We start from the raw sequence: 27,918 nt of genomic DNA, 5'->3' as shown, positions 1-27,918 counted from the left end.
TGTGATCCAGGTGGCTATCCAGTGACACCTGCTGGGATGTGCACTTAATGTGGATGTGGGGGTAAGGACATCATTCCGCCGAGTTGTCAGAGGGCTGCAAACACCAGTGACAGAGCCTGTAGCTTAAGGAGAGGGAAAGAAATGATCGTTAAAGATATTTTGTGGAATTGAGAGTAACCAGGAGAGTGAGACAGGTTGGCAAACCCAATTGAAGGAGTTGAGCAAGTGTCGATTAATGCACTAAAAAGCGACCTGGTTAACCCCCTAAACCGATGAGTAGGACTTGGAGCTCTGATTAGGGTTATGGACCATCCCAGCAGGGTGTTTGGGTGGATCAGGGTGTCCTAATGCAGGGGAAGAGAGTTTAACCGGAGTGGGACGCCCTGCTGGTGCCAATTGCACCCGGTGTGGAGGCTGTTGACTGAAGGTGGAGTGGGGCTTTTTTTGCTCTGGATTAGGGCCAACAGCTATAGCTTCCGATTTGCATTCACTGGCCACGTGGAGCTTAAATGGAGCAGCAAGAGGCGGCGTAGCTGCTTTGGAGCGCGCACGTCGCCAGCGTAGGGGGTGCCGGGGGCCGCGCGCACGTCGCCAGCGTAGGGGGTGCCGGGGGCCGCGCGCACGTCGCCAGCGTAGGGGGTGCCGGGGGCCGCGCGCACGTCCGCCCGCACCGAGACGCGCGGCCTCCGATCGCCATGGCGGCGGGCGAGGCCCGGACGGAGGGGGAGGCCGGGGCTGTGGTGTCCGGCTTCGTTTTCGGTTCGCTCGCCTTCCACCACCTCAGTGCGGACTCGGACGTGGTGAGTAGTGCGGGGGGACGCCCGACATTCTTCCAGCGCGGTCCACACGGCCCTGGCGGTGAAACCCGCTGCCGGAGCAGCAGGTCGGAGCCACCCGGCCCCGGGGATCGCTCACCTCCCCTCCCATTCTCTGGGCCCGGGTCCCGCTTTCCCTCTCTCAGCCCTGGAGTACTGCGTACAGTACTGATCACCACATTATAAAAAGGATAGAGAGGCACTGCAGAGGGTACAGAGAATATTTACAAGGATGATATTAGAAATGCGAGGATATACCCATCAGGAAAGGATGAACAGCCAGGTTGGGTTTCTTTTAGAAACATAGCAGGAGTAGGCCATTCAGCCCCTCGAGCCTGCTCCGCCATTCAATGCGACCATGGTTGATCATCCAAATTCAGTACCCTGTCCCTGCTTTTTCCCCATATCCCTTGATCCCTTTAGCCTTAAGAAATATATCCAACTCCTTGGATATATTTAATGAATTGGCTTCTACTGCCTTCTGTGGTAGAGAATTCCACAGGTTCACCACTCTCTGGGTGAAGAAATTCCTCCTCATCTCTGTCCTAAATGGCTTACCCCTTATCCTTAGACTGTGACCCCTGGACTCCCCTGCCATCGGGAACATCCTGCATCTAGTCTGTCTAGTCCTGTTAGAATTTTATAAGTTTCAATGAGCTCCCCTCTCATTCTTCTAAACTCCAGCGAGTATAAGCCCAATCGACCCAATCTCTCATACGTCATTCCTGCCATCCCAGGTAACAGTCTGGTGAATCTTCGCTGCACTCCCTCCCTCTCTTGGAAAAGAGAAGGTCGAGGGGTGACTTAATCGAGGTCTTTAAAATTATGAAAGGTTTTGTTAGAGTGGATACAGAAAGAATGTTTCCACTTGTGGGGAAGAGCATAACTAGAGGCTGTGGTAAACCACTGTTTGTATTCCTGTTCGTCCTGTTTGTATTCCACTGTGTACATGCCTGGACATGCCTCGGCTGACTCCTCCCACAGGTCCTAGTATAAAGGTGACTGCTCCCCAGCCCTTAGTATCATGGACCGGTCGACCACGCGAGGCAGACCTCCATTCTGTTGTTAATAAAAGCCTTTAGTTACTCTTCTAACTCTCAGTCTTTTATGAGTAATTGATAGCGCATCAGAGGCCATCAATATAAGATAGTCACCAAGAAATCCAATAGGGAATTCAGAAGAAACTTCTTCACCCAGGGAGCGGTTGATACCTGAGATGAAGGGGTTGTCTTATGAAGAAAGGTTGAGCAGGTTGGGCCTATACTCATTGGAGTTTCGAAGAATGAGAGGCGATCTTTTTGAAACGTATAAGATTCTGAGGGTGATGCAGGGAGGATGTTTCCCCTCGTGGGGGAATCTGGAACTAGGGGGCATAGTTTCAGGATAAGGGGTCGCCCATTTTAAAACGGAGATGAGGAGGCATTTCTTCTCTCCGGGTCGTGAATCTTTGGAATTCTCTACCCCAGAGAGCTGTGGAGGCTGAGTCAGTGAATATATTTAAGGTGGAGATAGACAGATTTTTGAACGATAAGGGAGTCAAGGGTTATGGGGAGCAGGCAGGAAAGTGCAGTTGAGGCCAAGAACAGATCAGCCATGATCTTATTGAATGGCGGGGCAAGCTCAAGGGGCCGAATGGCCTACTCCTGCTCCTATTTCTTATGTGGTGAGAATGAGGAACTCGCTACCACAGGGAGTGGTTGAAGCGAATAGTATCGATGCATTTAAGGGGAGGCTGGACAAGCATATGAGGGAGAAGGGAATGAGAGGTGATCTCATTGAAACATACAAGATTCTGAAGGGGATTGATAGGGTAGATGCTGAGAGGTTGTTTCCCCTGGCTGGAGTGCCTAGAATTAGTGGTCACAGTCTCAGGATAAGGGGCCGACCTTTTAAGACACGGATGAGGAATTTCTTCACTCAGAAGGTTGTGAGTCTTTGGAATTCTCTGCCCCAAAGCGCTGTGGATGCTGAGTCTTTGAGTATATTCAAGGCTGAGATAGATTTTTGGACTCCAGAGAAATTAAGGGATAGGGCAGGAAAGTGGAGTTGAGGTCGAAGATTAGCCATGATTTTACTGAATGGCGGAGTAGGCTCGAGGGGCCATACGGCCTACCCCTGCACCTAATTCTTAGGTTTATGAATAGAGGGTTATGCTGATAGTGTCAGGAAAGACTGGAGGAGGCTCAAGTGGAGCATAAATGCCGGCATGGACTGGTTGGGCCAAATGGCCAGTTTCTGTGCTGTATATCCTATGTATTCCTATGTCCTGTTGGCACAGACTGGGTGAGTGCGGGGACAGGGATTTGTGGGGTTAAATTTAAGGCTGTTTCCTATAGTGTTTGCAACCAAGTTTTAGCACAAACGTGTTGTGTCCTGTCAGGTTGAACAGTAGCTCAGTTACTGGGTGATGGGCTTGGTTTGTTTCTGGGGGATACAGATGGCTTCGTATATGTGCCACCCCCCCCCCCAAGCCATACCATAATAACTAGAATCTCCCCCCACACACAAACGTTATCACTAAAGAAAATCTTCAGCTGATTGAACAATATTTCTTTATTCATCAGGTACATTGCACAATCCAAATTCAGCTCTCGCCGTCCCAGTTTTGCGAAAACTATCAATTCCAAGGCCAGGTTTTTGGGAGACGCTCAGGCCTTCAAGTATAAAAGAATAACTTTTTAATGAACACATTAAAAGACATACAAGATAATTCAATGGATAAATTTAGTTACTCGGTGGATACATTTAATTGTCTAATGTAATCTTTGAATTCTTTAAAATGTTCTTTATTTGGAACATTAGGAATTTCAGCTACTGAGGAAAAAGTGATACATTTTCAGAAAGCATTTTGAGCTACTTGTGGGGGCTAGCACTTCGCCATCCTATGAAGCACCTTGGGACGTTTTACTGCGTTAAAGGCGCTATATAAATGGAAGTTGTTGTTGTGCTTAACTAATTTAAAAGGCTTTGCTGATTTCAGGCAAAGTTGGGTCTTCCAGCTGTTTCAGTCAGCAGTTCGTGCCCCGTTAAAGTGCGATTACCTTCGTGATAAGATTCTGGATGTAACTGCTAACAAGTAATGCTTTGTGAGATTTCCTGTTTTTTTAAAAATATGTTGGTTACTAACTTTTCTGGTTTTACCATCCACTGCGTATAGTGGGCAAATCTTATGAACACCAACTTGCCCACTATAAACAGCGGGGACTGTACCTACAGGTGATCCAGCTGGGTGGGGCTATTAGCAACTAGTAGAGTACAATATACTTGAGTAAACAGGGAACTGTACTTCAGTCTGCGGGATTTTAGGTACTTGATTACAAATATTTCCTTTCAGAAGGCTTTCGATAAGGTCCCGCATAAGCGATTAGCGTGTAAAGTTAAGGCACATGGGATTGGGGCAAGGTATTGACTTGGATAGAGAACTGGTTGGTAGACAGAAAGCAAAGAGTTGGAATAAACGAGTCTTTTTCTGAGTGGCAGGCAGTGACTAGTGGGGTACCGCAGGGATCGGTCCTTGGACCCCAGCTATTCACAATATATATTAATGATCTAGACAAGGGAACTAGATGTAATATCTCCAAATTTGCAGACGACACAAAGTTGGGTGGGCGTGTGTGCTGTGAGGAGGATGCTGAGAAACTCCAGGAGGATTTGGACAGGTTGGGTGATTGGGCAGAAGCATGGCAGATGCAATATAGCGTGGATAAATGTGAGGTTATCCACTTTGGTGGCAAAAACAGGAAGGCAGATTATTATCTGAATGGCAATAGATTGGGAGAAGGGGAAGTGCAACGAGACCTGGGTGTCCTTGTGCACCAGTCGCTGAAGGTAAGCATGCAGGTGCAGCATGCGGTTAAGAAGGCAAATGGTATGTTGGCCTTCGTAGCGAGAGGGTTTGAGTACAGGAACAAGGATGTCTTGCTGCAGTTGTACAGGGCCTTGGTGAGACCACACCTTGAGTATTGTGTGCAGTTTTGGTCGCCTTATCTGAGGAAGGATGTTCTTGCCATGGAAGGAGTTCAGCAAAGATTCACCAGGCTGATACCTGGGATGGCAGGAATGACGTATGAGGAGAGATTGGGTCGATTGGGCTTGTACTCGCTGGAGTTTAGAAGAATGAGAGGGGATCTCATTGAAACTTATAAAATTCTGACAGGACTGGACAGACTAGATGCAGGAAGGATGTTCCCGATGGCGGGGGAGTCCAGAACCAGGGGTCACAGTCTAAGGATAAGGGGTAAGCCATTTAGGACAGAAATGAGGAGGAATTTCTTCACCCAGAGAGTGGTGAACCTGTGGAATTCTCTACCACAGAAGGCAGTAGAGGCCAATTCATTAAATATATTCAAGAAGGAGTTGGATATATTTCTTAAGGCTAAAGGGATCAAGGGGTATGGGGAAAAAGCAGGGACCGGGTACTGAATTCGGATGATCAGCCACGATCGCATTGAATGGCAGAGCAGGCTCGAGGGGCCGAATGGCCTACTCCTGCTCCTATCTTCTATGTTTCTGTTATTACCTGTTGCATTCGGACTGATTGAGAAATGACTGGTATGTCAGGATCCTCAGAAGGTTCAGCAGTAGCAAGAGATAGCAGGCTGGTTTAAAGGCCCTGTGTGGCTGTAAAATATATGGTCCATATGCATAGCCCTCCAGATTGCCAACAGGGCTGCACTGCTTGCCTTGCCTCTTCAGTAATGTAGCGGAAAATTGTAAAATCTGTGTTTTTTTGATTTTCCTTTCGCAGGAGGGATTTCTGCTTGGCGAAATCAAAGCAGAAGCAAAAAACAGTATTACTGATTCCCAGCTGGATGACATTGAGGTGGTGTATACCATAGGTGAGTTGTTTCATCTGCAGAGAGTATTCCATTGTAGTGATAAAAGCAGACAACGTTATTTCAGTTAGTGTGTAAATCTTCAACTGGGATTAGTTGCATTTCGATGTTTCGGAGTGATGTGAATTAATTTTAGTTTTTATTAAAAACAGGATAATGCACTTCCCCCCCACCGGCATTCTGCAATCAGAACATACTACAGCTTAATATATATGTGTGAATGTACTCTTGACAACTCATTTTAAGAGAAAGATAACAATTAAACTTCCAAAATAAAGTCCTATCCATGGCTATATGACTGTATATTAAAATAATTCCACAGTTAAGTCTCTCCCAATGGCTTGGTGGGTAAGTGCATGATGTTTTGTGGTAGATTGCCATATAGATTAGCAAGTCCCAATTTTGATTGTTGGTCTTTGCTGCATTAGCTGGGCAGCTGTATGGGTACTACAAATGGCCTCAGTATTTGTGCGCATGTGTGCGTGCGCAGGAGGAGGAGAGATGTCAACTTGGGGCAGGATCAAGCTCTGATGTGGTGTCCCCCATGGTCAAATAGCCCACTGTCCCTTGCTGTGATATAAAGAACAGCCACAGATACGACAGGATGTCTATGGAGCTATGTCTCCATGTGCGTCAGTGCCAACGACAGCTTGCATTTTTAATGTCGTAAAATGTCCCCCCCAAGGCGCTTCACGAGCATTATCAAACTAAATTTGACTCCGAGCCGCTTAAGGAGATGTTGGGTTGGGACAGGTGACCAAAAACTTGGTCAAAGAGGTAGGTTTTAAGCAGCGTCTTAAAGGAGGAGAGAAAGGCAGAGAGGATTAGGGAGGGAGTTCCAGAGCCTGGGGCCCAGGCAGCAGAAGGCACGGCCGCCAATGGTGGAGCGATTTAAAATCAAGGATGTGCAAGAGACCAGAGTTGGAGGAGTCCAGAGACCTCGGAGGGTTTTAAGGCTAGGGAGGGGCGAGGCCATGGAGGAATTTGAAAACAAAGATGAGAATTTTAAAATCAAGGCATTGCCGGACCAGGAGCTGATGTAGGTCAGCGAGCCTTCATGAGAGGAGGGGGGGAGGAATAACCAAAATTTAATTTTCCAAGTGCAAAACATCTCATGTGCCCTTTGTGCTCCCGTAGGAAGTTGCCAGTCTGCTTTTCATGGGGACGGGGAGAGAGGAGAGGAAGAAAATTTGGGGGGGATACCCCCAACCATTGTTGAGTTCCAGCAGCCAAACCAGATTAACATTGGTGAAGGCTTAGGGACAGGTTTTGACTTTAAGAGCTGTATGACCCAGGTGCATTAGGGAACAAGGAAGAGGCTGTAGCATTGCTTTGTGGTGGTATTGGTGATATTTTATCTTCCTAATAGTTCCTTGTCTTAAATCAATTGCAAGTGTGTATCGAGGTTCTAATGAAGTGCATCTCGATGGTGGATGCTACATTCCTGTTCATGTTCTTATCTCAATTATAATTTGTCTTGATTAACCAGTAGCATTCCTAAGCCACATGATTTTCAGAGAATGCATCCATTTTTGTATGTATTTCAATCAAATGGGAGTTTTTAGCTTCTAAGCTTCTTGAATTGGATGTTATGGTGTTGAGATTGTTAATATATGGTCTGCAGGGCTCCATAATACGTAGACAAGTTGCCCGTTAAGTCACAAACTTTGGAGATCCACCTTTCATGTCATTACTTGGGCTTCACGTAATAGTTTGTTGTTTTGACCACTAGGTAATGGTTAAAGAGCAGGACTCACTACATGTACCTTTCTAAAAATTGAGCACATTTATCCAACGTCGACTTTTTTGTTTTTGTATGTGTTTAGACATTTAGTGAGCACTAATGTACTTGTCAGAAGAAAAGACTTGGAAGAGTTACAAAGTCCAACAACCTAAGGAATGCAAAGCGCCCCGTAACTCATGTAGTGTCGTTTGCTGATATTAATTGAGCTCCCTCACAATGTAACTGTGAATGGCCTTTAAGGGAAAGGGAAGTAATATTACATATGAAAAACATTAATCCCCTCTGATCTTTAGTATGTACAGTTTCCCTCCTGGAAGCTAGTATTACATGTGAAAATTATTATTCCCCTCTGAACTTTAATGTGTATTTTTCCCCTCTAGATATACAGAAACATATTCCATGTTACTGGCTGTTCAGGTACGTGAGCTCAGTTGATAGCTACTCTCACTCCTAAGAATTTTACGACTTGTTTCCAGTGGGAATTGCTCAGTCACTTTTCACTTGATTCATGTATAAAAGGTTACTGGAACTAATACTCCCACTAGGTCTTCTGTTTGAGTTTATTAGTAAGTGCAGACTGTATCTGTGGAATGTATGTATGCTGGTTAAATGAAATCTGAACTTGGTACTTGGGGAAACAAAATCCCTTTTGTTTTAATACTTCAGTGTGCTCTAATGGGAAAACCTGAGCGAAAGGAAATACCTTATAAGTATATATACATTAGTTATGGTACTGGCATTCCCTGGTGGCTAGAAATACGCTGTTAATGGATAATAGAGAATGCCTGATTAACACCAGGTTTCTGTTTTGCTCTGTTTCAATTCTGCAATAAGCCTACTGTTAATTCAGGCACCAAATGCAAAATGGGAATGGGTTTACCATCTCAAGCGGCACAACTGCTTGGTGCTGTAATGGGCTGCACCACAGAATAGTGGGGTTTGCATTCTTCCCCACATGGTGAATTTCCAACTTTGATCCTGTTATCACGATGCGGTGTCATTGGAGGCACATACTTCCCGAGAGAGAGAGCAAGGAAAAACAGGAAACTTTTTCTCGCACAATTCTTGTGGCTGGTGACTGTTGCATTGACAGAGATTGACAGAACTTAAAAAGATTTTTTTTTCCCCATCCTTGTTTCCTATTGGGACGTTGGCAGTGCTGACAAGGTAGCATTTGTTGCCCACCCCTATTTGCCCTGAGGGCATTGAGTCAGCTACATACTGTGGGACTGCAGTCACGTGCAGCTAGACCGGGTAGGGGTGGCAGGTCCCATCCCTCAAGGATATTGGTGAACCAGTTGAGTTTTTGCAACAATCTGGCAGCGTTGATGGTTATTTAGTGCCAGCCTGTAAAATACCAGATTTACTGAATTCAATTTCACAACTTTCCATGGCGGGATTTGAACACTTGACCTTTAGGTTGCTGGTCCAGTACCATAACCACAAGGTTACCATGTCTTTGTTCACGATTGGTTGGGGAAAATGGAATGTCTTTAGCTGTGTTTGTTGTAACAGGCTTAAAAGATGGACCTGGGCAACACACGCCACAGTGCCACCAGTGGTGGGAGGATTGTGTAGCAGACATTAGTGCAACCTTCTAAAAGTAATGGAAGCAGGTGCTTCTGTTACACTTTTGGCATTATCAATGTCACAAAAGTGTTATTAAATCTTGACAACAGGAAATAGGAGTAACAGACAAAGTCTCAAAAACGTCATAGATGTGTGTGCAGTGTGTACCAATAGGCCAATTCTTCATTGATACAAGTATTCACTCACTTACTAAATTACTTTAGCCTGCAGATATGAAGGTCCGTTTGTACCCTGATGGCTGCTTTATTAAACATAGAAACGATTTACCTTGCTGTGCCAAATGGGTCATTACAATGTCATTTTGTCTTGTCAAAATTACTGAAAGTAGTGGGGTTATAAAATAAGCAGTGCCAAGTTTGTAAGTGAGGGCTTTGTGCCAAAATAAGGATAGAAAATCATACTGTTAGAAACCAGGAGCTAAGATATACAGCACTTTGTGAATTAAAATCATGTTACCAATGTCCTGTCTGTCTTTTACAGTTTTTATAATTCTGCTGGTGAAGTGGATAAGACAGCATTGGAGAAAATACTGTTAAATCAGGAAAAGGTATTGTCAAGAGAAGCTGTTGCTACTTTTTGCATCAGAAGTAATAATCAGTGCAAAGTTTTATATTGGACTGACTTTTAATAAGTTGTTCATGTCTTAATTGTATATTTTGTGGTATTTTGTTTTTAAAATTGGCTGGTAATTATGCACATAAGCAAAAAGCCATCAGCGATGAAATTTGGAAAATAACATGTTAAGTTAACACACTAAAGTGTCGGTAATAACTTTTAACTGATTTATTGTAACTTGGATGGAATTACTGTAGGAGTTGCATGCACGTGGGTGAGGAGCTGTAAATTCTGTCATTAGTGGTTGGTTGTTTAGATCAATAATGACCACAACTCTGATGTTGGATATGGCATCAATAATACATAGGTTCTAAAGTGACACTGTGCGCAATAGATTGATGATGAGAGGCTGGCACACCAATCCAGATGGAGAATAGGTTAAAGATGTTGCCAGCAAGTAATGCTGCCATCTACCCGTCTTTTAATTGGCATACAATTTGGGTTAAATGTCTCGAAGTGGCCAGGAGCTCTTGGCTGAAAGTGCCAGACAATATATAGGTCCATGTGTTTTTTTTTGCGGCATTTTCTTGCGTCCGCCTGACTACAAACAGTGCCACATTCAGCGCAAAATGCACATTACAATTCAGACAGGATGATGTTAGCAATGCTGGATATTACCAAACGTTGCCTATGATTTCTGCAATGATGTGAGGTATTGAGAGCGTTGCTAATGTGCTCACCTCATCAGTTGCGTATGTCAACTTTATTTGCGATCAGGGATTGGCATTTGGCACACTTCAGGCTGGTATTCCACTTTCACAATGTAGTTAACTTAAAAATTATTGGTGACATGCAAAGGACTGAAGTTCTTCAGCTTTCATCCGGTGTGTTGTATCTTTATAAATTTAGTTCAGTTAGTTTCTAATTTGTGCAGCTTTTTTTTCCTGAAACATATAGTTAAGCCAATCAAGATGTGCTGTGTGCTCCTTGCTAAGGAATGCCTGGATCAGCATATCATATTCATCAAACCACTTGGTGGTAATAATACCGATTTATTTCACACACAGTCTGATAAACTGTGTTGCTGAAGATGCTCTAATCAATTTGAATGCAATGTCGACTTTCAAAAATGCTTTCATGTATTCCTTCAAGCTTAACCTGGGCTATTTTCAGAGGTCTGTGTCTTTACAGCAGTTGGTACCAAAGAGCTAGGGTAAATTATGACCTTGAATTCATTAGTGGGGTGTCATCATGACTAGCAAGAGCTTAAATGAATCCATTCAATAATCAGTCTAGGAGACAGCTCCTCGCGTGGTTTTGGATGTCATGCTGGCGTGTGATGCTTAAATTGATGAGATGCCAGTGTTCTGAATGAGAGTGCACTCACCATCTGTGTCAGCCTGATAAAATAGTGTTCTGGTGATGGTTAGTTGATGATCATTACATTTGATTATCAGTCTGGTAGTCCTTTTCAATACAGTTGTTTAATTCACCCAACAATATTAATTTGACATCTCGATACAGCAGAGATGCTGTAATGACATGGTCTAGGTCCGCTTAAAGTTCTCTGGGAGACTGACTGTCCCCTTCATTGGTAGCTTTCATCAACAATTACCCATACAGGAGCAAGGATGTCTTACTACAGTTATGCAGGGCCTTGGTGAGCCCACACCTGGAGTACTGTGTGCAGTTTTGGTCTCCTTATCTAAGAAAGGATATACTTACCATAGAGGGAATGCAGTGAAGGTTCACCAGACTGATTCCTGGGATGGCAGGACTGTCGTATGAGGAGAGATTGGGTCGACTAGGCCTGCATTCACTAGAGTTTAGAAGAATGAGAGGGGAATTTCATTGAAACGTATAAAATTCTGACCGGGCTAGACAGACTGGATGCAGGGAGGATGTTTCCCCTGGCTTTGCGGGGGGGGGGGTGTCTAGAACGAGAGAGATGCAAAATAGCCGTTTTCTTTTTGGACCAAAGACGAGGGATCATTCCAGAAGCTAATTGCAACTGGGCAATCTGGAAGTGCCTTCACAGACTTAGGACCGGTGTAGGTTGCTCAAAGGTGTCACTAAGCAAATGGGGATATTCAACCAGCCCGACAACTTGTGAATGTGGAACTGAGGCACAGACTATGCAACATCTCCTGCAATGCCCATCGTTCGAGGAACCCTGCATTGTTGCAGATCTTGCCGAATTCAACAACAAGGCGCAAAAATGTGTCCAGTTCTGGCTGGGCTATGTATAGACTGTCCGTGGACATGATAAGAAGATTATTTACAAAGAAAGACAATTTATGTGAAAAGAATGCATACTTAGAAAAAGGGGAAGAATTGCTTGGTGCAGCTTCAAACCTGGGGTTGAATCCTGCCCAGACTGATGGATGAGATTCTTCTGTTCGCCAGCTACGAGAGCCTTCTGTGAAATGACTTGTGTGCAGTTTCAAAACAGCTCTTAGTGGGCATGGGTCCAGAGCACAAGATAGCCCGCAATGTGACACTACAAGAAACTTTTTTTTATCCGGCACGGACGGGACCGACGTGGTGCCGGTTCATCAAAAATTCCTGATAACCGAAAGCTATAGTAAAAGATACGGAGAGCCGAGAGCTCCATATAAAGCAACAAACCCTGTAGCTAACCGCTTCAGAACAATGGCCACAAGTTGCAAGCGTCTCTGTAGCTTAGCAACAGCTGCAGCCACACCCTTGCACAGCAACAAAAGGAGGAAGGCAAGTAATAAAAGTTACCTGAACCTACTCCTGAATTTTGCCGGTTAACCGAGATTTCCGGTTATTTAGGTGCCGGTAATTGGCAGTCAACCTCTGAAACGCCTCAGAAGTTCTCGGGGTGCAGTTAAAGCACATTGTTATAACAGAGAAAAGAGTTTTACTTCACATCAGACACGGTCTGGGAGTGCTTAATATTGTGATTTGGTGCCCAAAGTAGGAAAGTGTTACCTTTAGTAGTTTTGACATAAAATTAATCAAAAATAATGTTTAAAATGTTTTAAGGAGTTTCATTTTAATCCGGGTTTGCTGCACCATTCATTAAAAGACACACAGGGTCCACTAGTGAATGCTTGCTATTAGAGCTTTAATTGAGATTTGCTGAATTGTGATGTGCACGTAAGTGGATAACTGCTGGGTGACGTGTGCCTGTTTGTTTAGCTATGTGACGTGTGTGTAGGTAGTTAACTGCTGGGTGACTTACATAGAAACATAGAAGATAGGAGCAGGAGTAGGCCATTTGGCCCCTCGAACCTGTTCCGCCATTCAATGAGATCATGGCTGATCATCCAAACTCCGTACCCTGTCCCTGCCTTCTCCCCATATCCCTTTAGCCTTAAGAAATATATCTAGGTAGTTAACTGCTGTGTGACATGCGTGCAGGTAGTTAACTGAATAACGTGTGTATTTATTGACTCGGTATTAACAGCTTATTTGGTAAAGGACTAAAATTTCAAAAGTTATATTGCTGTTCCACACTTTCCCACTTTTTCTTTACCTGGATCTAGATCTAAATCTACTTGTACTTTTTCCCCCTTAGAATGTTATTGGTTGGTATAAGTTCAGACGTAACACAAACCAGACCATGACATTCAGAGAACGTCTCCTTCACAGGACCCTTCAGGAGCGTCTGAAAAACCAACAGCTGGTGTTCTTTCTCTTTACTACCAAGTTAGGCAGAGAGAATGGTTCCACGCACAGTCTGGAGTACACGCTGTATAAACCCCAGGAAAGGTGAGCAGTGCCCAGAATTTCTTCAAACAATATTATCAGCTGGTGCAAGCTTGGGGAACGTAGTAAATAGAAAACATTTTATTGTCCATTTTTAATAACTTCTGAAGCTAACATTTATCTTGTTTTTGTTTTAATGTAGTTTTGTTCAGCGACTACCTATATCCGTGACCAATCTAGGAATGTCCGAACAAGAAGACTACAAAACGTTTTCTGGGTCCAGTAGTGCGGGGGGCTATTGTCGAGCAATGAAGCAACACAGGTAGAAAACGGAGCTGATCTCTCCCTGTGTGTTGCGGTAACCGGAACAGATACTGTGAAATATGACCACAGCGCCCCAGGCGTCTTCAGGGTTTTTTTTGGGGGGTGCGGCGGGGAGTGGGTGGAGAGGTTTAATGGCACCTCTGCTTGGTAGTGGGATTAAATTCTGCCTTGAATATTAAGTATTAATATGACGTCATCGCCCGTGCAAGTGACCTTAATAAATGGCACCATCATTTTTGCTTCCTATTTAGGATCAAATAACTGTCTGATACAGAGCTGTATGCCTTTTGGATATAGTTTGCCTTGGAATGCACTGAACAGACAGAATTTCAGCAATTCTGAGTTTTTTTAAAAACTGCTTTCAGCTTGTGGAACAAACACTTCCCTCACGGCACACTGCTTCCAGAGAGTCTCCAATTGGTAACGTCTCTTCACTCTATTTAGTTGGTCCATTAGGAGGCGAATGTGGCCTCCTTTGGAAGTGCAGCAGTTTATTTTCTTAAAGAAGCCTTGTCTTTACACTTGGGGATAGAGAACAAGTTATTGCCATGATTTCACAGGCAAGCAGCATCATATTTTTGCAGTGCATCATCCTGTTCAGTACAAATTACGTTCTACAACGGAAGCAAGCAAAATGTTCTCTTCAGGCTGATTGTTTAAATATCTGGAAAAATACAATGGCTCCTTTTAGGACCTTCACGTTTGTGCTGTTTTGAAACTGAAGAAAATGTTTACAAAGTAACATGGTTCTATAACACGTCAGTTCTGGCAGATCAAGTGAGGAGTAGGGAACAAAGCTCTCGAGTGTCCAAGTACTGTTGAACAAAGATTGAAACCTTGTAAGAAACTTGGATTCAGTACTAGTTCAGGCAATTGGTTTGCTAAGTACTGCAGCATAGGGCAGTGTGTGTGTACTGCCTGAAGTACACTTGTAAAGGGCATTTGATTCTGAGAAGGTACCGTTACCATGTCTTTCAATGCACTGTGCCACTGGTGAACCAGAAGTTGTGTTGCTGCCATCTACTGGATGTAGGTTGTACTGCCACTTTTAAATTTGGATTTACCGAATAACTTGGTTTGTTTCATGAGCTTGAAATATAACAATAGTTGCTGCAGCTTTAAGTAAATTAAAAAAGATTGCACAGGAAATATTTTGGAAAAAGACGTATATTGGATTGGAAATTAATAGAGGATATTTTCATAGTGATAGCAGGACTTTACTTCTGGTCTAGTTAGCTGAGTTGAATCTCTTATTCCTAGTTATTTTATTCCTTAATTTTTTCTATTGAGAAACTAAGATGAAGGGTTTAGGCCCACAGTGCAGTGCATCCCATGGTTAAAAAGCATAAAGAATGAGGTAAATCAGGAAGTATTGATTAGACAACACAACGCTTGAGGAAATTTTGGCAGGAGTCCCACAGTTTGAAAACCTGGAAAAATATGTCTAATTGTTCTATACAAAATATCTGCTCACAAGCTGCCTCTGACTAGTAGTTTAAATGTAAACCGCCCGAATAAGAAGCAGCTGAGAGACATCAGTCAGCAGAGGGATTAGGTGGCAGCTCAGCTCCGTGTTCTTTAATTATGTTTTTTTCCCAACAATTTTCAGAGGTGTTTGTAAAAGTCTGAGCAGAAGTTGTTTATCGTCAACCTATGCACTACTGAGCTGTATATTTTTTCTATATAAAGGAATATATGGTGAGCGGGAACTTGCAAAAGAAATATATTAAAGTTTGTCATTGGTACAATTGATCAAAACATGGTGGCAATTCCGTGAAATTTTGAGCAGAGTTCAACATGATGTGATGTGCATTTGAAGTATTTTGAAAATAATGCAGCACGGGCCATAAGGTAAGGAGAAATGGAAATAGGTCAGAGCCTTGTGGACTGTTTATCACCATGTTTGGCATTGAATCGGTGTCCTACTTGGTTTTCATTCCTTCATTTGAGCTTTGACAGCTGGTTTATAATAGTCACCAAATTGTTCACCTCTGACTCTTTCCCCCCCCCCCCCCCCCCCCCCCCTCACCCAATTTGTTCTTTATTTGGGTGTTATTTCAAAAGTTCTGATTTTCCCCAGAGGTGTATATAGGCTGCAGATATGGCAGCCACAGAATCATTTAAAGGTTTCAATGTGGGACTCGTATGCTGTGGAAATTCTTTGTATTTGTGTCAAGGTTCGAATCTAATATAGAATTATGAGTTAACTTTAACTTTCGAATGGTCAGAAACCAACAATACTGCTTGCCTGGATACCTTAAAGTAGTTTGTTTACTATTAAATTGAGCTGTTAGTGTCCATGCGTGTCTGCAATTGAAGATAACATGAAGCACAGTTTTAAACTTACAAGAAAAATGAATTTGGCAGCACTCAGGATTTAAGCATTAAAATGTATCTGCCTCATTGAGCATAAATGAAGGAAACCCAGACTGTATCCACTACAGTGAAGTTACTTGAATTACAAATGGGGGATTCTCCCTCAGATGTTCAGTGCATGTATATTGTAATATGGTCGATGGTGACAGCAATTTAATTGAGGGGTCCAGGTAACAGAAATGGCAGTAATACCACTTAAGTTGCCTGAACCCCAAAATAAATTGCAGCTTTTCACTCTGGAAATGATGGATAATCAAGTCCCCAAATCTTGGCCTTGCATACATCAACCAGCAATACCCCAAACATGGGAATGAAGACGAGTACAATTCAAATAACAAAAGAAACCTTCTGTTTTTTTATTTGCCAAGATAAGGAGCTGAAACATGAATAAAAGAAGCTGTGCAGTGAGGATTTGTTTCCTGCAAAAGTTCTGGTGGATCAATGGAATGGTGAATAATTGGGGTTCCCATGTAGTGACTGCACTGTTAAAATGATACATTACAGTAGATGTTCCATTGATTAATCCAGTGATTTAATTGTAGATGATTCACAGGACAATTAACTAAAGGAATTGAGAGCAGTCGTTGAGTCTTGACATTAGCTGGATTTGATGAGTGTCACATTTTGAACCTTTTGGCTAAGAAGGGATTTCAGGCTAATTTATATTAAGTTAAATTCAGCCCACAAGATATCTGGAAATGTTAATTAGGACCGTAAACTGGAACCAGATGAAATGGCTAACAGAGTTGTATTTCATGCATACCATATCAGTTTGAGACAATGGAGTTCATTAGTGCACTTTAGAGACATTTGTTCTTGTTGAGCAAAGCAGGAGCTTTAGCTTGCCAGACTCTCTCTCGCCATGACCGCCACACCAAAGTGGAAGTTTTGATTGGCAGCTCAATCAGCCAATCCTCATGCAGAGAGGAGTGAGGGTGGACAGAGATTAAGGTTTTGGCTTTCGCACATTCTCAGCTGTAAAATGCCAAACTGGAGTTGAAGTTTGAAACAGCGAGGTGGGGACCTATTTTTCCCCCCCCCCCGCCCTAAAGTCAGTTCAATGAATACCGACTTATAAAATGAAGCTAGGGCCATATCAAGGGCTATGTTTGTGTGATTTTTGTTTTGATGTTGCAAGGTCTGATTGGAAATGGATTTAATTTCACTGGAGAGTGTATTCTGTTCGGTCATGTATTGAATGTAAATTAAACCAGTGTGTTGGTTTACAATGGACTGTGTCGAGAGTGCTCATCAGTCCATCTTCTAGAAGATGGGCGAATTGCCCTTCAGCGAGCTGCAAGACCACAGTACTCGCAACACAGGGTCTTATTGTTACAGCCCAGGGTCACACTAATCTAATTTTGTAATTGGGTGGTAAAGGTATTCTCCAGATCATAGGGAATGTGGGGTCCACTTATGGGAGTGATCAGTGACACTGAACCTGAGACACTATCTGGTGCAGACCTGAAATGTGCAACCGTCGGGCATTTAGATTGATCAAAACATTTCCCGGGGTAAGGGGGGTACACTATTTGTTCTCTAAGCCCCTTCTTCCATCAGTAAAATATCACTCTTCCTTCTTAGTTGAGCAGTAAGAGAGATTCAGAAAAAAGTATTTCTTTGAAAGCTGGAGATGAGCAGATGGATAGGAGAAATTGAGAATTGCAATGAATGTAACTGCTATTTTTTTCCCCCCTCAGACTTGTATTTTTTGATCAAGAAGGGTCCCTAAAAGAGGTTCAGAGAATTAAAGGCATGTATGGTACACTGCAGGAGGAATTGAAGGTAACTGGGACGTAAATCATAGACTTGTTGAACCACACTGTTCCAACATCAGTATTTCACATTGCACTGTGATAGAGAGCATTATCTCTGGTCATTTTACTGGCCAAAGAACCACATCCCAGCAAGGAGTTAACTGCTTCCGGGGAGGGCAAAAACTGTCCGCGTAAGAAGAATGAAATAAAACCCTGTAGAAGTAGAAATAGTTGGTGAGTGAAAAGCAAAGGCTTGCCGAGTGAGCGGCGCACTGTTCCAAGCATATATTTAACATTTTGCTGCATGTAAATGATGTAGAAAATGAATGTATCCAACAAAATAGTACTGTAGGATTGCTTTGTTACATTGTGAACTAAAAACCGATCAGTTTATTGCAGACTGCCAGTCGCACCACTCCCTAAGCAGCACACTAACTGGAACATAGAAACATAGAAGATAGGAGCAGGAGTAGGCCATTCGGCCCCTCGAGCCTGCTCCGCCATTCAATGCGATCATGGCTGATCATCCAAACTCAGTACCCGGTCCCTGCTTTCTCCCCATACCCCTTGATTCCTTTAGCTTTAAGAAATATATCCAACTCCTTCTTGAATATATTTAATGAATTGGCCTTTACTGCCTTCTGTGGTAGAGAATTCCACAGGTTCACCACTCTCTGGGTGAAGAAATTCCTCCTCATTTCTGTCCTAAATGGCCTACCCCTTATCCTTAGACTGTGACCCCTGGTTCTGGACTCCCCGACCATCGGGAACATCCTTCCTGCATCTAGTCTGTCCAGTCCTGTCAGAATTTTATAAGTTTCAATGAGATCCCCTCTCATTCTTCTAAACACCAGCGAGTACAAGCCCAATCGACCCAATCTCTCCTCATACGTCATTCCTGCCATCCCAGGTATCAGCCTGGTGAATCTTCGCTAAACTCCTTCCATGGCAAGAACATCCTTCCTCAGATAAGGCGACCAAAACTGCACACAATACTCAAGGTGCGGTCTCACCAAGGCCCTGTACAACTGCAGCAAGACATCCTTGCTCCTGTACTCAAATCCTCTCGCTATGAAGGCCAACATACCATTTGCCTTCTTAACCGCCTGCTGCACCTGCATGCTTACCTTCAGCGACTGGTGCACAAGGACACCCAGGTCTCGTTGCACTTCCCCTTTCTCCCAATCTATTGCCATTCAGATAATAATCTGCCTTCCTGTTTTTGCCACCAAAGTGGATAACCTCACATTTATCCACGTTATATTGCATCTGCCATGCTTCTGCCCAATCACCCAACCTGTCCAAATCATCCTGGAGTTTCTCGGCATCCTCCTCACAGCACACACGCCCACCCAGCTTTGTGTCGTCTGCAAATTTGGAGATATTACATCTAGTTCCCTTGTCTAGATCATTAATATATATTGTGAATAGCTGGGGTCCACTAATGCTGTGCTTTGTACATAGAATTACATAGAAAGTACAGCACAGAAATAGGCCATTTGTCCCAACTGGTCCATGCCAGTCCATCTAACCCCATCAGCATATCCTAGTGTGGAGTACCAGCAGATGGATGCTTTGTATGTTCTGAGCTGCCTGACCAGTTTAAAGTCCCTCCATTACTCCTTAATTTCTTCCTCCACAAAAAAACACATACTGGGGAATTGGCAGTGGGAAACACATTGTGACATTTGTGCAATTGGGTGGGGGGGGGTGCAGGTTGGGTGGAATAAATAGCATCACTGCAACAAAAGGCCCAAAGATAGCTAGTAAAGCAGTTCTCAACAGCAATAGGAAAAAAAATCACCTGAGAAATAAGTTTGAACCTGCTATGCTCTTCAAAATCACTTCCACCTTTTCTCTCGTGCTTAGCAACCTTGGATATCCAGCCACGGCAGGGCCCAAAACGGAACGTATGAGATCACTAATTCACTACCACTTTATTTGACTGACTTTCCATTTTAGGGTGTGCACTCCTGCCTTCCACTGGATATGATAGCAGGAAATGGGTTGGGCAAAAGTGGCCAGGGATCCAGCATAATGGATCCCCTACCCTGCCCCGCCCAACTGACTATCACCTAAAAATCAGCCAGCATGACATGGCAAAACTAGGCCACAGGTGAAACCAGAAGTATCCCACTTTAAAAACTCCTGCTAGCCATCTAAAAGGGCATTGGTAGAAGTGTGGGAGCACCTGCCCTCTTGGTATTTGAAGCCTAAATTCCAAGTAAACTTGATGCACCACGAAAAAATTAATTAAAATGTAGGGGCTGAATTTACTCGGTCGCTCACGTGGAACAGCCAGAAACTCCACTTCAACCAGGATATGCCTCTGCCCGCTCTAACAAACAAAGCTGGTGCAGAGGGAGCAGGGCTGGGACTGCTGCCGTTGCACGTTCCTACTTCCCCGGCTCTAATGCCATCTGATGCATGTTTGTAGGCCAGTACGCATGTCAGATGAGATGCGCCAGAATCCAGAAGGAAGCAAGTATGCTCCATTGGGGTGAAATCCCGCCTAGAGCCTTGACGATTAAGGTAGATTTAAAAAAAAAAAACATTTTGTATCAGCTTCTTTAGTACGGGGGCTGAAAAAAATTGTTTCTTGGAAGGGGGCAGACACCCCTTTATGGCGGCTAGGCACCATCTCTTCCTTCAAACACGTCACTCAGTACCAGCCCTCGCGCCTGTAATTTAAAATCCTTTCTCCCCACCACCACCCAAACCCTACCTTCTCCCCAAGATATCCTCTCCAACAGCATGGGGCTGGCCAGTGCCCAACGTGTACCCATAGTGGCACAGGCACCGGCACCAGTTGGGGGGTGCATATGACGTGCCCTCTGTGACCTGCATACTCCAGCAGGGTCAGCGCTGGAGGACAACAGCAGGTGCAATCCTGGCATAATCGCTGGGATTGTGGCCCGAGGATTTTCAGGCCCACTGAATTGAAAGAAACGGACACATCAGTGAAAAATATCCCAATCTAAAGAAGAGGTCTCAATATGTAATCAGGAACTTTTAATATATAGATAATAAATTCCACGTTTTCATTACTTCAATCCCACCTGGTCGTAGACCACTTGTCTAAAGGTAGAAGAGAGTGAACGCTCAGTGGAATGTTTACTAGCTGATGTACGACAACTCAGGGAAACGGTATCCGAGAAGAAAAGGCTGTGCACGCTGATTCCAGGTAGGAACCGTCAGTACTGGCATAAATACATTTATTCTGGGACACTTTTTTTAAAATTTAGAATTGAAATTAGTTAACTTAACTTTTTGAAGTCATTAAGTTTAGGATGAGAAACCTGAAGCAGAAACTAAAGTTCAACACAAGATAGTATAGAATGATTTGCCCAGAACAGGGATAAGGCCATGTACCCAGATTATAGCTCAAGCACTAGAATTTCATGGTGGCTCATTTACAGCTGTTTGTTTTCAAAGATAGAGGTCACAAGGGAACATCCTTTATGCGTTGTTGCAGAAAAATTTAAAGCTATTGAGGATAAATATTGCACTTTTTCCACACTAATAACCTTCACGTGAGCTGCCCATTAAGATATTGTCGGACAATGCACTGTATAGGATGGTCATAGGCCGTACCTGGTAATGCATTTGCCTACTAAGTTATTCATAATGAGGTGGAAAAAATATTAACCCGATATTTAATAACCTGCCCTTGCGTCAAGCAGGTTTGGTCCCTCATCTGTGGTAAGTTAACTAGTCTAAGCCAGGGGTGACATTGGGGCTACTACTGTTGATTTCAACACCCCCAAATTAAGGAGGAGAAAAATCGGGCAAAGTCCGTACTCCTGATTGCTATTCAACAACCTTTTCTGGCGATGCATGTGACCTTAGATGGACATGAGGTCGGACTTCGCTCTAATGGGTCGACACAATCAAGTAGCCTGCCAATGCTCGGGTATGAAAAGTGACCACTTGGGTAAGGCACCCAAAATGCTGCTTGGCATGATTTGGGGCTTTCCGGGGAAGAAGGTAAAAGGGAGAAAATTAAAATTGTATCTATCTATAATAGATTTTTAAAAATCTTCCATCCATACACACTTCCCGTCAACTTCCCCATTATAAATTCCTATGTCTACATTTATAATGGAAATTATCCATGTAAACTTGTCATTCTGTAATTATACACTTCTGCCACTGACGGTGCTACAGAGCCACCACTGTCGGGAGTTGGTAATTACAGCATGACGAGTTTAATGGGCCGTTTCCATTATGGGCATAGGAATTTATAATGGATATGTAAAAATAAGGAAAGAATTTTTGTCTTTATAATGGGGAATGAATTCCATCTGCATGCTCTGGTCCAATTATTTCCCACCCTCTGACCCTGCTTCACCTGAAGACTACACTTGGTGTTGACTTGCTGTGTGCAACGTCGTGAGAGATTGACTAATATAGTATAAAAGTTCATTTCTAGCTTAGTGTCCTGATGTTGAAATATATGTTTTTGCACAATTATTGCAGACAAATAGTATAAGGTACTGCTGGGCAAATATTTTTCCTATACATTTATAAGTTGCTGGGAATTTATGCAGCACCAAGTGGCTCCTTAACTTGAACTACATTTTCTACTTTCTGTTCATTCATTAGCCCTATAACTGACATAAGGGCAGAGACATTTTGTATGTTAACTTTTTTTCTATTTTTTTAATATAGGAGAGACACAGAAGCCTGACCGTGTAGAAAAGAACTTACACTTATGTCAAGCTTTGAAGAAAGCTTTCCCAAACTCAAAACTTTTACAGTCTATATCAATTACAAGGAAAGGCCAAGTTCTGCCAGTTCAATATTACAGTGAAGACGATAGGATGAACGTAAAGGACACACTCACTCGGGTCTCGGCAAAAAGCATCCATACATCGCCCTCCGAGAGGGCTAACACTTCCGGGATTACATGTAAACGGAAGGCAAAAAACTGTCTCAATCGCCTAAGTCGGAGTAAGATACGGAAAACAATTTGGCCACAGGCCAGGAGGTCAGCAAGTAGAGACAGTGAGGGCAGTGAAACTGAATCGGTGATCAGACTGACTGGGTCAGAGAGTGAAGGAGATGTGTTGGATCAGTACACCAATGATGTGGCGCCTTCAGCTTCACCAGTATTCTGAACATTCCAAACACTCAGACCTGAAATGTAATAAAGCAATCCCCACTTGAGAAATGCAAAGTGCCAAATCTTTTCCCACACATGTATTGAAAAGGACGCTAACCTTTCTTCAAATGGAAAGCATGTTGCGCCTTGAGAAGGAGAGGCAAGTACTTGTGTTTTTCTTTTAAATCAATCACGGTGACTTCTTCACCTTGTCTGAGATATCCGATAGCTATACTGGAGGCATAAACAATTTTAATTTTTTGCAGAATCAATGCACCTATGATGGGGAGATTGAAGAATGGTTTGGAATACTGTCTTTTCACTACTAGTGCCTAGGATTGAATCTGACTTCAAACTAAAGAGATTAAATCTCTCTCTTCTCTCCCGTCCTTCGCTTTTGAAAAGCGGATTTTTTTTTTGTGCTCCTCTTTTCCGCTCCCCTACTTTGGCACCCAGTTTTACTACTTGTGCACTCCAGGCCACCCAGAATACACTTCTCAGTAAGCCCTGCTGAGTGGTTATCTAAGACCAGCGGGCAACTTCTTCCATGCTCAGACAGTGGGGACACTGAACAGTAGTACTTCACCCGTGCTGCTGATTAAAGTTCAAGTGCACATGAGTCTGGAAACCAAGTTACAGATTGGAAGAGCTGACAAACGTATGAAAACCTAGTCGTTTTTAAAAAAAAGTTTACAGGGCTATCGTGTGCAAAATAACAATTTTTATTACTGCATAAAAAAAACCCGTTAGTGTCTAGTACAACTGCAAACAACCTAATCTCAGGCTAATTCCCAAATGTGAAAACCGGCCATCATTTGATACTGACTCAGCATCTCTTTCAAAGGCTGTAAGAATGGCTGCTGACGGAAGCTGGTGTTCTGAAGTTAGGCTTAAGGACTTTGTTCGATGCAAAGTGAAGCTCACTGCTGACTCATCCCAAGGCGATTTGTGAGTGTAATCAGACAAAAACCGATTCTGAGCCGAAGGAGGAGATATTCAGACAGGTGACCAAAAGCTATGTGAAAGAAGTGGGTTTTCAGGGGCGTTTTGGAGTAGAGAAAGGTGAAGACGTTTAGGGAGGGAATTTCAGAGCTTCGAGCCTAGACGGCTGAAGACCGCTGCCAACACGCAAGAGACCAGAGTTGGAAGAACGCAGAGTTTTCTGAGGGTTGTAGCTCGGAGGAAGTTGTAGAAATGGGGAGGATCGAGGCCATGTAGGGATTTGAACATCAGGGTGAGAATTTTAAAATCGAGGCGTTACTGGGCCGGGAACCCATGTATATCAGTAAGCACAGGTGTGATGAGTGAATGGGATTTGGTGCAATTTAGGATATGGACAGCATAGTTTTGGATGAGATTTAAGTTTATGGAGGGTGGAAGAGGGGAGGCCGGCCAGAAAATAATTGGTATAGTCAAGTTTGTATGTAACAAAAGCATGGATGAAGGTTTCAGCAGCAGATGGGTGATATTATGGAGGTTGAAGTAGGTGGTCTTTGTGATGGAGAAAATATGGGGTTGGAAGCTTAGCTCAGGGTTAAATAGGATGCCAAGGTTACAGTCTGGCTCAGCCTGAGACAATAGCCAGGGAGGGGGATGGAATCAGTGGCTAGGCAACAGAATTTGTGGTGGGGACTAAAGACAATGGCTTCCATCTTCCCAATGTTTAATTGGAGGAAATTTTAGCTCATCTCGGACTGGATGTCAGACTAGCAGTTTGTCAACACAGGCAGTGGACTAGCGCTGGGTGTCATCAGCCTACGTGTGGAAGCTGCTGTGTTTTCGGATGAAGTTGCCGAGGTATAGTACTCATCTGAACACCAACTGTCACCACCCCAATTGAAGCAGTTACAGACTCTACGGTAAAGAACATAGTGAGGAGAAAACAAGACAAGGGACCAAGCACTGCGGAGGTGGGATGGCTGAAGGGCCAGCTGTATCGATTGGAGATCTAACATTCTGAGCGACACTCAAGTTGTATGAGGATACAGACTTTAGTAGGCCTAATTTCAAATAAGCTACTGGCTGGAACATAGTAGTGGAAGATGGTGGTGTCTGCAGTGCATTGTGCACATGACAATACCAATAGCATCTGCAGAGGAGACCTGTTACATAGGCTATATATGGGCACATTGAGGACATTTCTTATGAATGCTTCCATTGTTGATATAGAAGCTTCGAGGTTGAAATTCCAAGATACTGTCATAGATGATTTCAACTCCCGTGGAGAAGCTTTGCAAGCAAGTAAGAGGAGTACTGAGACCTCATAGATGGTCACTTCTGTTCATTTAGATCAGTGGGTATTAGCTGGCGGTACCCACCAGCACTATGTGCAGAATAGCACAGGTGGGAGAAGCTATCAGACCATCATAAAGCCCTGCACGTCATTTCTGAAAGCAATAATTCTCCAGCAAAGGAGATCCCTGGTGTTGATAAAGGTCCATCATAGTTGGTTACCGATATAAGTGGCAGTCCTTTACCCACTACCGTTTGGCCTGTTCCTATGTGCCCTACTGTGTACAGTCAGATCATGGCTAGTCCGTACTTCAACTCAAATTACAGCCTGTGATCCATATCCCTCAATACCCTTACCTAATAATAATCCAATCATCACGGTGGCATAGTGGTTAGCACTGTTGCCTCACAGCGCCAGGGACCCGGGTTCGAATCCGGCCTCGGGTGACTGTGTGGAGTTTGCACATTCTCCCCGTGTTTGCGTGGGTTTTCTCCGGGTGCTCCGGTTTCCTCCCACAGTCCAAAGATGTGCGAGTTAGGTTGATTGGCTATGATAAATTGACCCTTCGTGTTAGGGGGATTAAATACGTGGGGTTACGGGGATAGGGTGGGATATGTGTTGGTGTAGGGGTTACGGGGATCGGGTGGGATATGTGTCGGTGCAGGCTCGATGGGCCGAAATGGCCTCTATCTGCACTGTGGGGTTTCTGTGATTCTGTGAATCTTGAAAATTTCAATTGACCCAGCACCAGTCTTTAGGGTAGAAAATTCCAAATTTCCACTACCCTGTGGGCAAAAGTGCATCCTGATTTCACTCCTTTATGGCTTAGCTCTCATTTTAAGGTTGTCCCCCCTTGTTTAGGATTTCCACCATTCGAGGAAGTAGCTTCTCTGTATCTACCCTATTGAATCCCTCAATCATTTAGCTTCAATTAGATCATCTCTCATCTTTCTGAACTTAAGGGAATACAAGCCAAGTTTATGCAGCCTGTCATAATTAAAGCTCTGGTATCATTCTGATGAATCTGCACTGTACTCTCTCTAAGACCATTGTATCCTTCCTGAGGTGTAGTGCCCAAACTTGCACATCGTACTCCATATGGGATTTGACGACAGCTCTGTACAACGGCAGCATCACTTCCTCACTTTTGAATTCCAACTCACTTGAGATAAAGGCCAAAATTCCATTGGCCTTTTTGATTACTATTTGTACCTATGCATTAATTTTTCATGATGTGTACATGGACACCTAAATCCCTGTGCTCCTCCACAGCTCCTAGTCACTCACCAATTCAAAAATATTCCAATTTATTTTTCTTGGATTCAAAGTGGATGGACTTGCAATTTCCACGTTGAACTGTAGCTTCCATAGTTTTGCCAGTTAGTCTGTTTGTCCCTTTGTGACTTCCTGCTTCCATCTACACAACTTACTGTGCTTGCTAACTTTGTCATCTGCAAACTTGGATATATAACTATCTCTATTCCTTCATCCAAGTGGTGAAAAGCTGAGACCCCACTACAACTCCCTGCGGAACACCACTTGGCACATTCCTCCAAGCAGAGAACGCTCTCTTTTTCCCTACTCTATGCCTCCTTTCTCCCAACCAATTAGCAAGTATCAGGTGGACATTCATGACACACAATGCAGCAGCAAAACATAAGCTTCATCGATGTCAGTCAGATGAATGTGGAAGAGGATGTAGCTAGAGTGGCATGTTCATATACATCACCTGGCCATTCGCTGAATCCAACCACTTTGGGAAGCAACCTGTGCTGTCAAATGCTATGACCAGCATCAACAGTCCTTCAAACCAGATATTACCCGAGATCCAGACTGACAAAAATGGTCACTGTTAGGAGTACCAAGCATTGTGGAATCCCAAACAAGTTCCCTCCCACAAAATACCTTTGCAGCGGGAGAGGCAGGTTGTTACCAGACAATGGGAATACCCCATAATTGGTCCCTAACTATGCAGAAAAAGTATGCCTACCCAAAAAAAATAAAGGGTAGGATTACCTTCATGTTGGGCCTCCAACCCCACCTGTGTTCACCCTGATCCTGAAGTGTGAAGTGCGAAGTGCACACATAGCTATGCCATCAATGTGTCCTCCTGTAAATGCTGTGTTGAAAATACATACTACTGCATCAATGTAAAACCAATATGCAATTTTACTCTTTTTGCAAAAAATATTAAACATTTATACTTTGGCTGTTACATGTTTATCCATTATCTTCAATTTATAGTCTGTTTATTTGGAATGGTTGGCTTCTTGCAATATTTAAAATAAAACACCTCCTTACATCTTAAACACATGACTGTCCTTGGACATCTTCGTGAACCAGTTGGTGCATCTCAGGCATAGCCTCTAGTGAGCTAGAGCCTCTTTTGTGCCCAAATAGATGACTCTACTGTAGTAATAATACCTGCTGTGACTTGTAGCAACCCCCCAACTCCACCATACCCATAACACTTCCAAGCCACCCTCCACCATGATATTCATGGTAGTGAAATCTACACCCATACTTGTGGTCAGACAACTCGAGTTCATTGCTCACGAATAATTCAAATCCCTACTTATCTACCTCTTAAGTGACATCGATGTAGCTGTTGCAAGTTATGTGCCTTTGGAAAAAAATCTACACGGTGCTAAACGTCTTACATTTATTTTACTCTAATTTGAAGAATGCCAACAATTATATCTAAGGGGGTAACCTCATGATCTTCATTTGTTACACTTCATATTATTGGAGACGGGATAGAAAGATTACAGCCCTACAGAGTCAGTCTCAATGGGAAGTTCAAGACAGTATTGTCAATCAAAATTGTGGGTTACTCCGTGTAGCAGCTCACCAGCTTTAACTCCATATAGAATGAGGGCTGTTAAGTATGTGATGTGCTAAGTTTAA

The 27,918-nt window shown here is 43.4% G+C and overlaps 1 protein-coding gene across 1 annotated transcript; it reads left to right on the top strand.

Annotated features, from left to right (window-relative positions):
* Positions 1-631: 631 nt before the first annotated feature.
* On the top strand, positions 632-27,226 carry abraxas1 (abraxas 1, BRCA1 A complex subunit). Its single transcript, XM_086007423.1, has 9 exons — positions 632-800; positions 5,563-5,653; positions 7,775-7,811; positions 9,465-9,531; positions 13,087-13,280; positions 13,420-13,539; positions 17,618-17,702; positions 20,744-20,858; positions 22,346-27,226. The coding sequence occupies exons 1-9, from the start codon at positions 696-698 to the stop codon at positions 22,792-22,794; spliced, it is 1,263 nt and encodes a 420-aa protein (XP_085863549.1). The 5' UTR covers positions 632-695; the 3' UTR covers positions 22,795-27,226.
* Positions 27,227-27,918: the final 692 nt, after the last annotated feature.

The sequence above is a fragment of the Somniosus microcephalus genome, chromosome 2 (assembly GCF_052327205.1).
Source record: "Somniosus microcephalus isolate GS21.2 chromosome 2, FLI_Smic_1.0, whole genome shotgun sequence".
NCBI lineage: Eukaryota > Metazoa > Chordata > Chondrichthyes > Squaliformes > Somniosidae > Somniosus > Somniosus microcephalus.
Note: the sequence above shows the minus strand (reverse complement) of the source record. Positions and strands in the feature narration are given on the sequence as shown.

What these genes read in the sequence shown, in the direction of transcription:
- abraxas1 (XM_086007423.1), top strand. Translation starts at nt 696, where the DNA reads ATGGCGGCGGGCGAGGCCCGGACGGAGGGGGAGGCCGGGGCTGTGGTG. An exon ending in CTGTATAAACCCCAGGAAAG is followed by an intron (nt 13,281 to 13,419) that starts GTGAGCAGTGCC and finishes GTTTTAATGTAG; the next exon opens with TTTTGTTCAGCGACTACCTA. An exon ending in CGAGCAATGAAGCAACACAG is followed by an intron (nt 13,540 to 17,617) that starts GTAGAAAACGGA and finishes TTCCCCCCTCAG; the next exon opens with ACTTGTATTTTTTGATCAAG.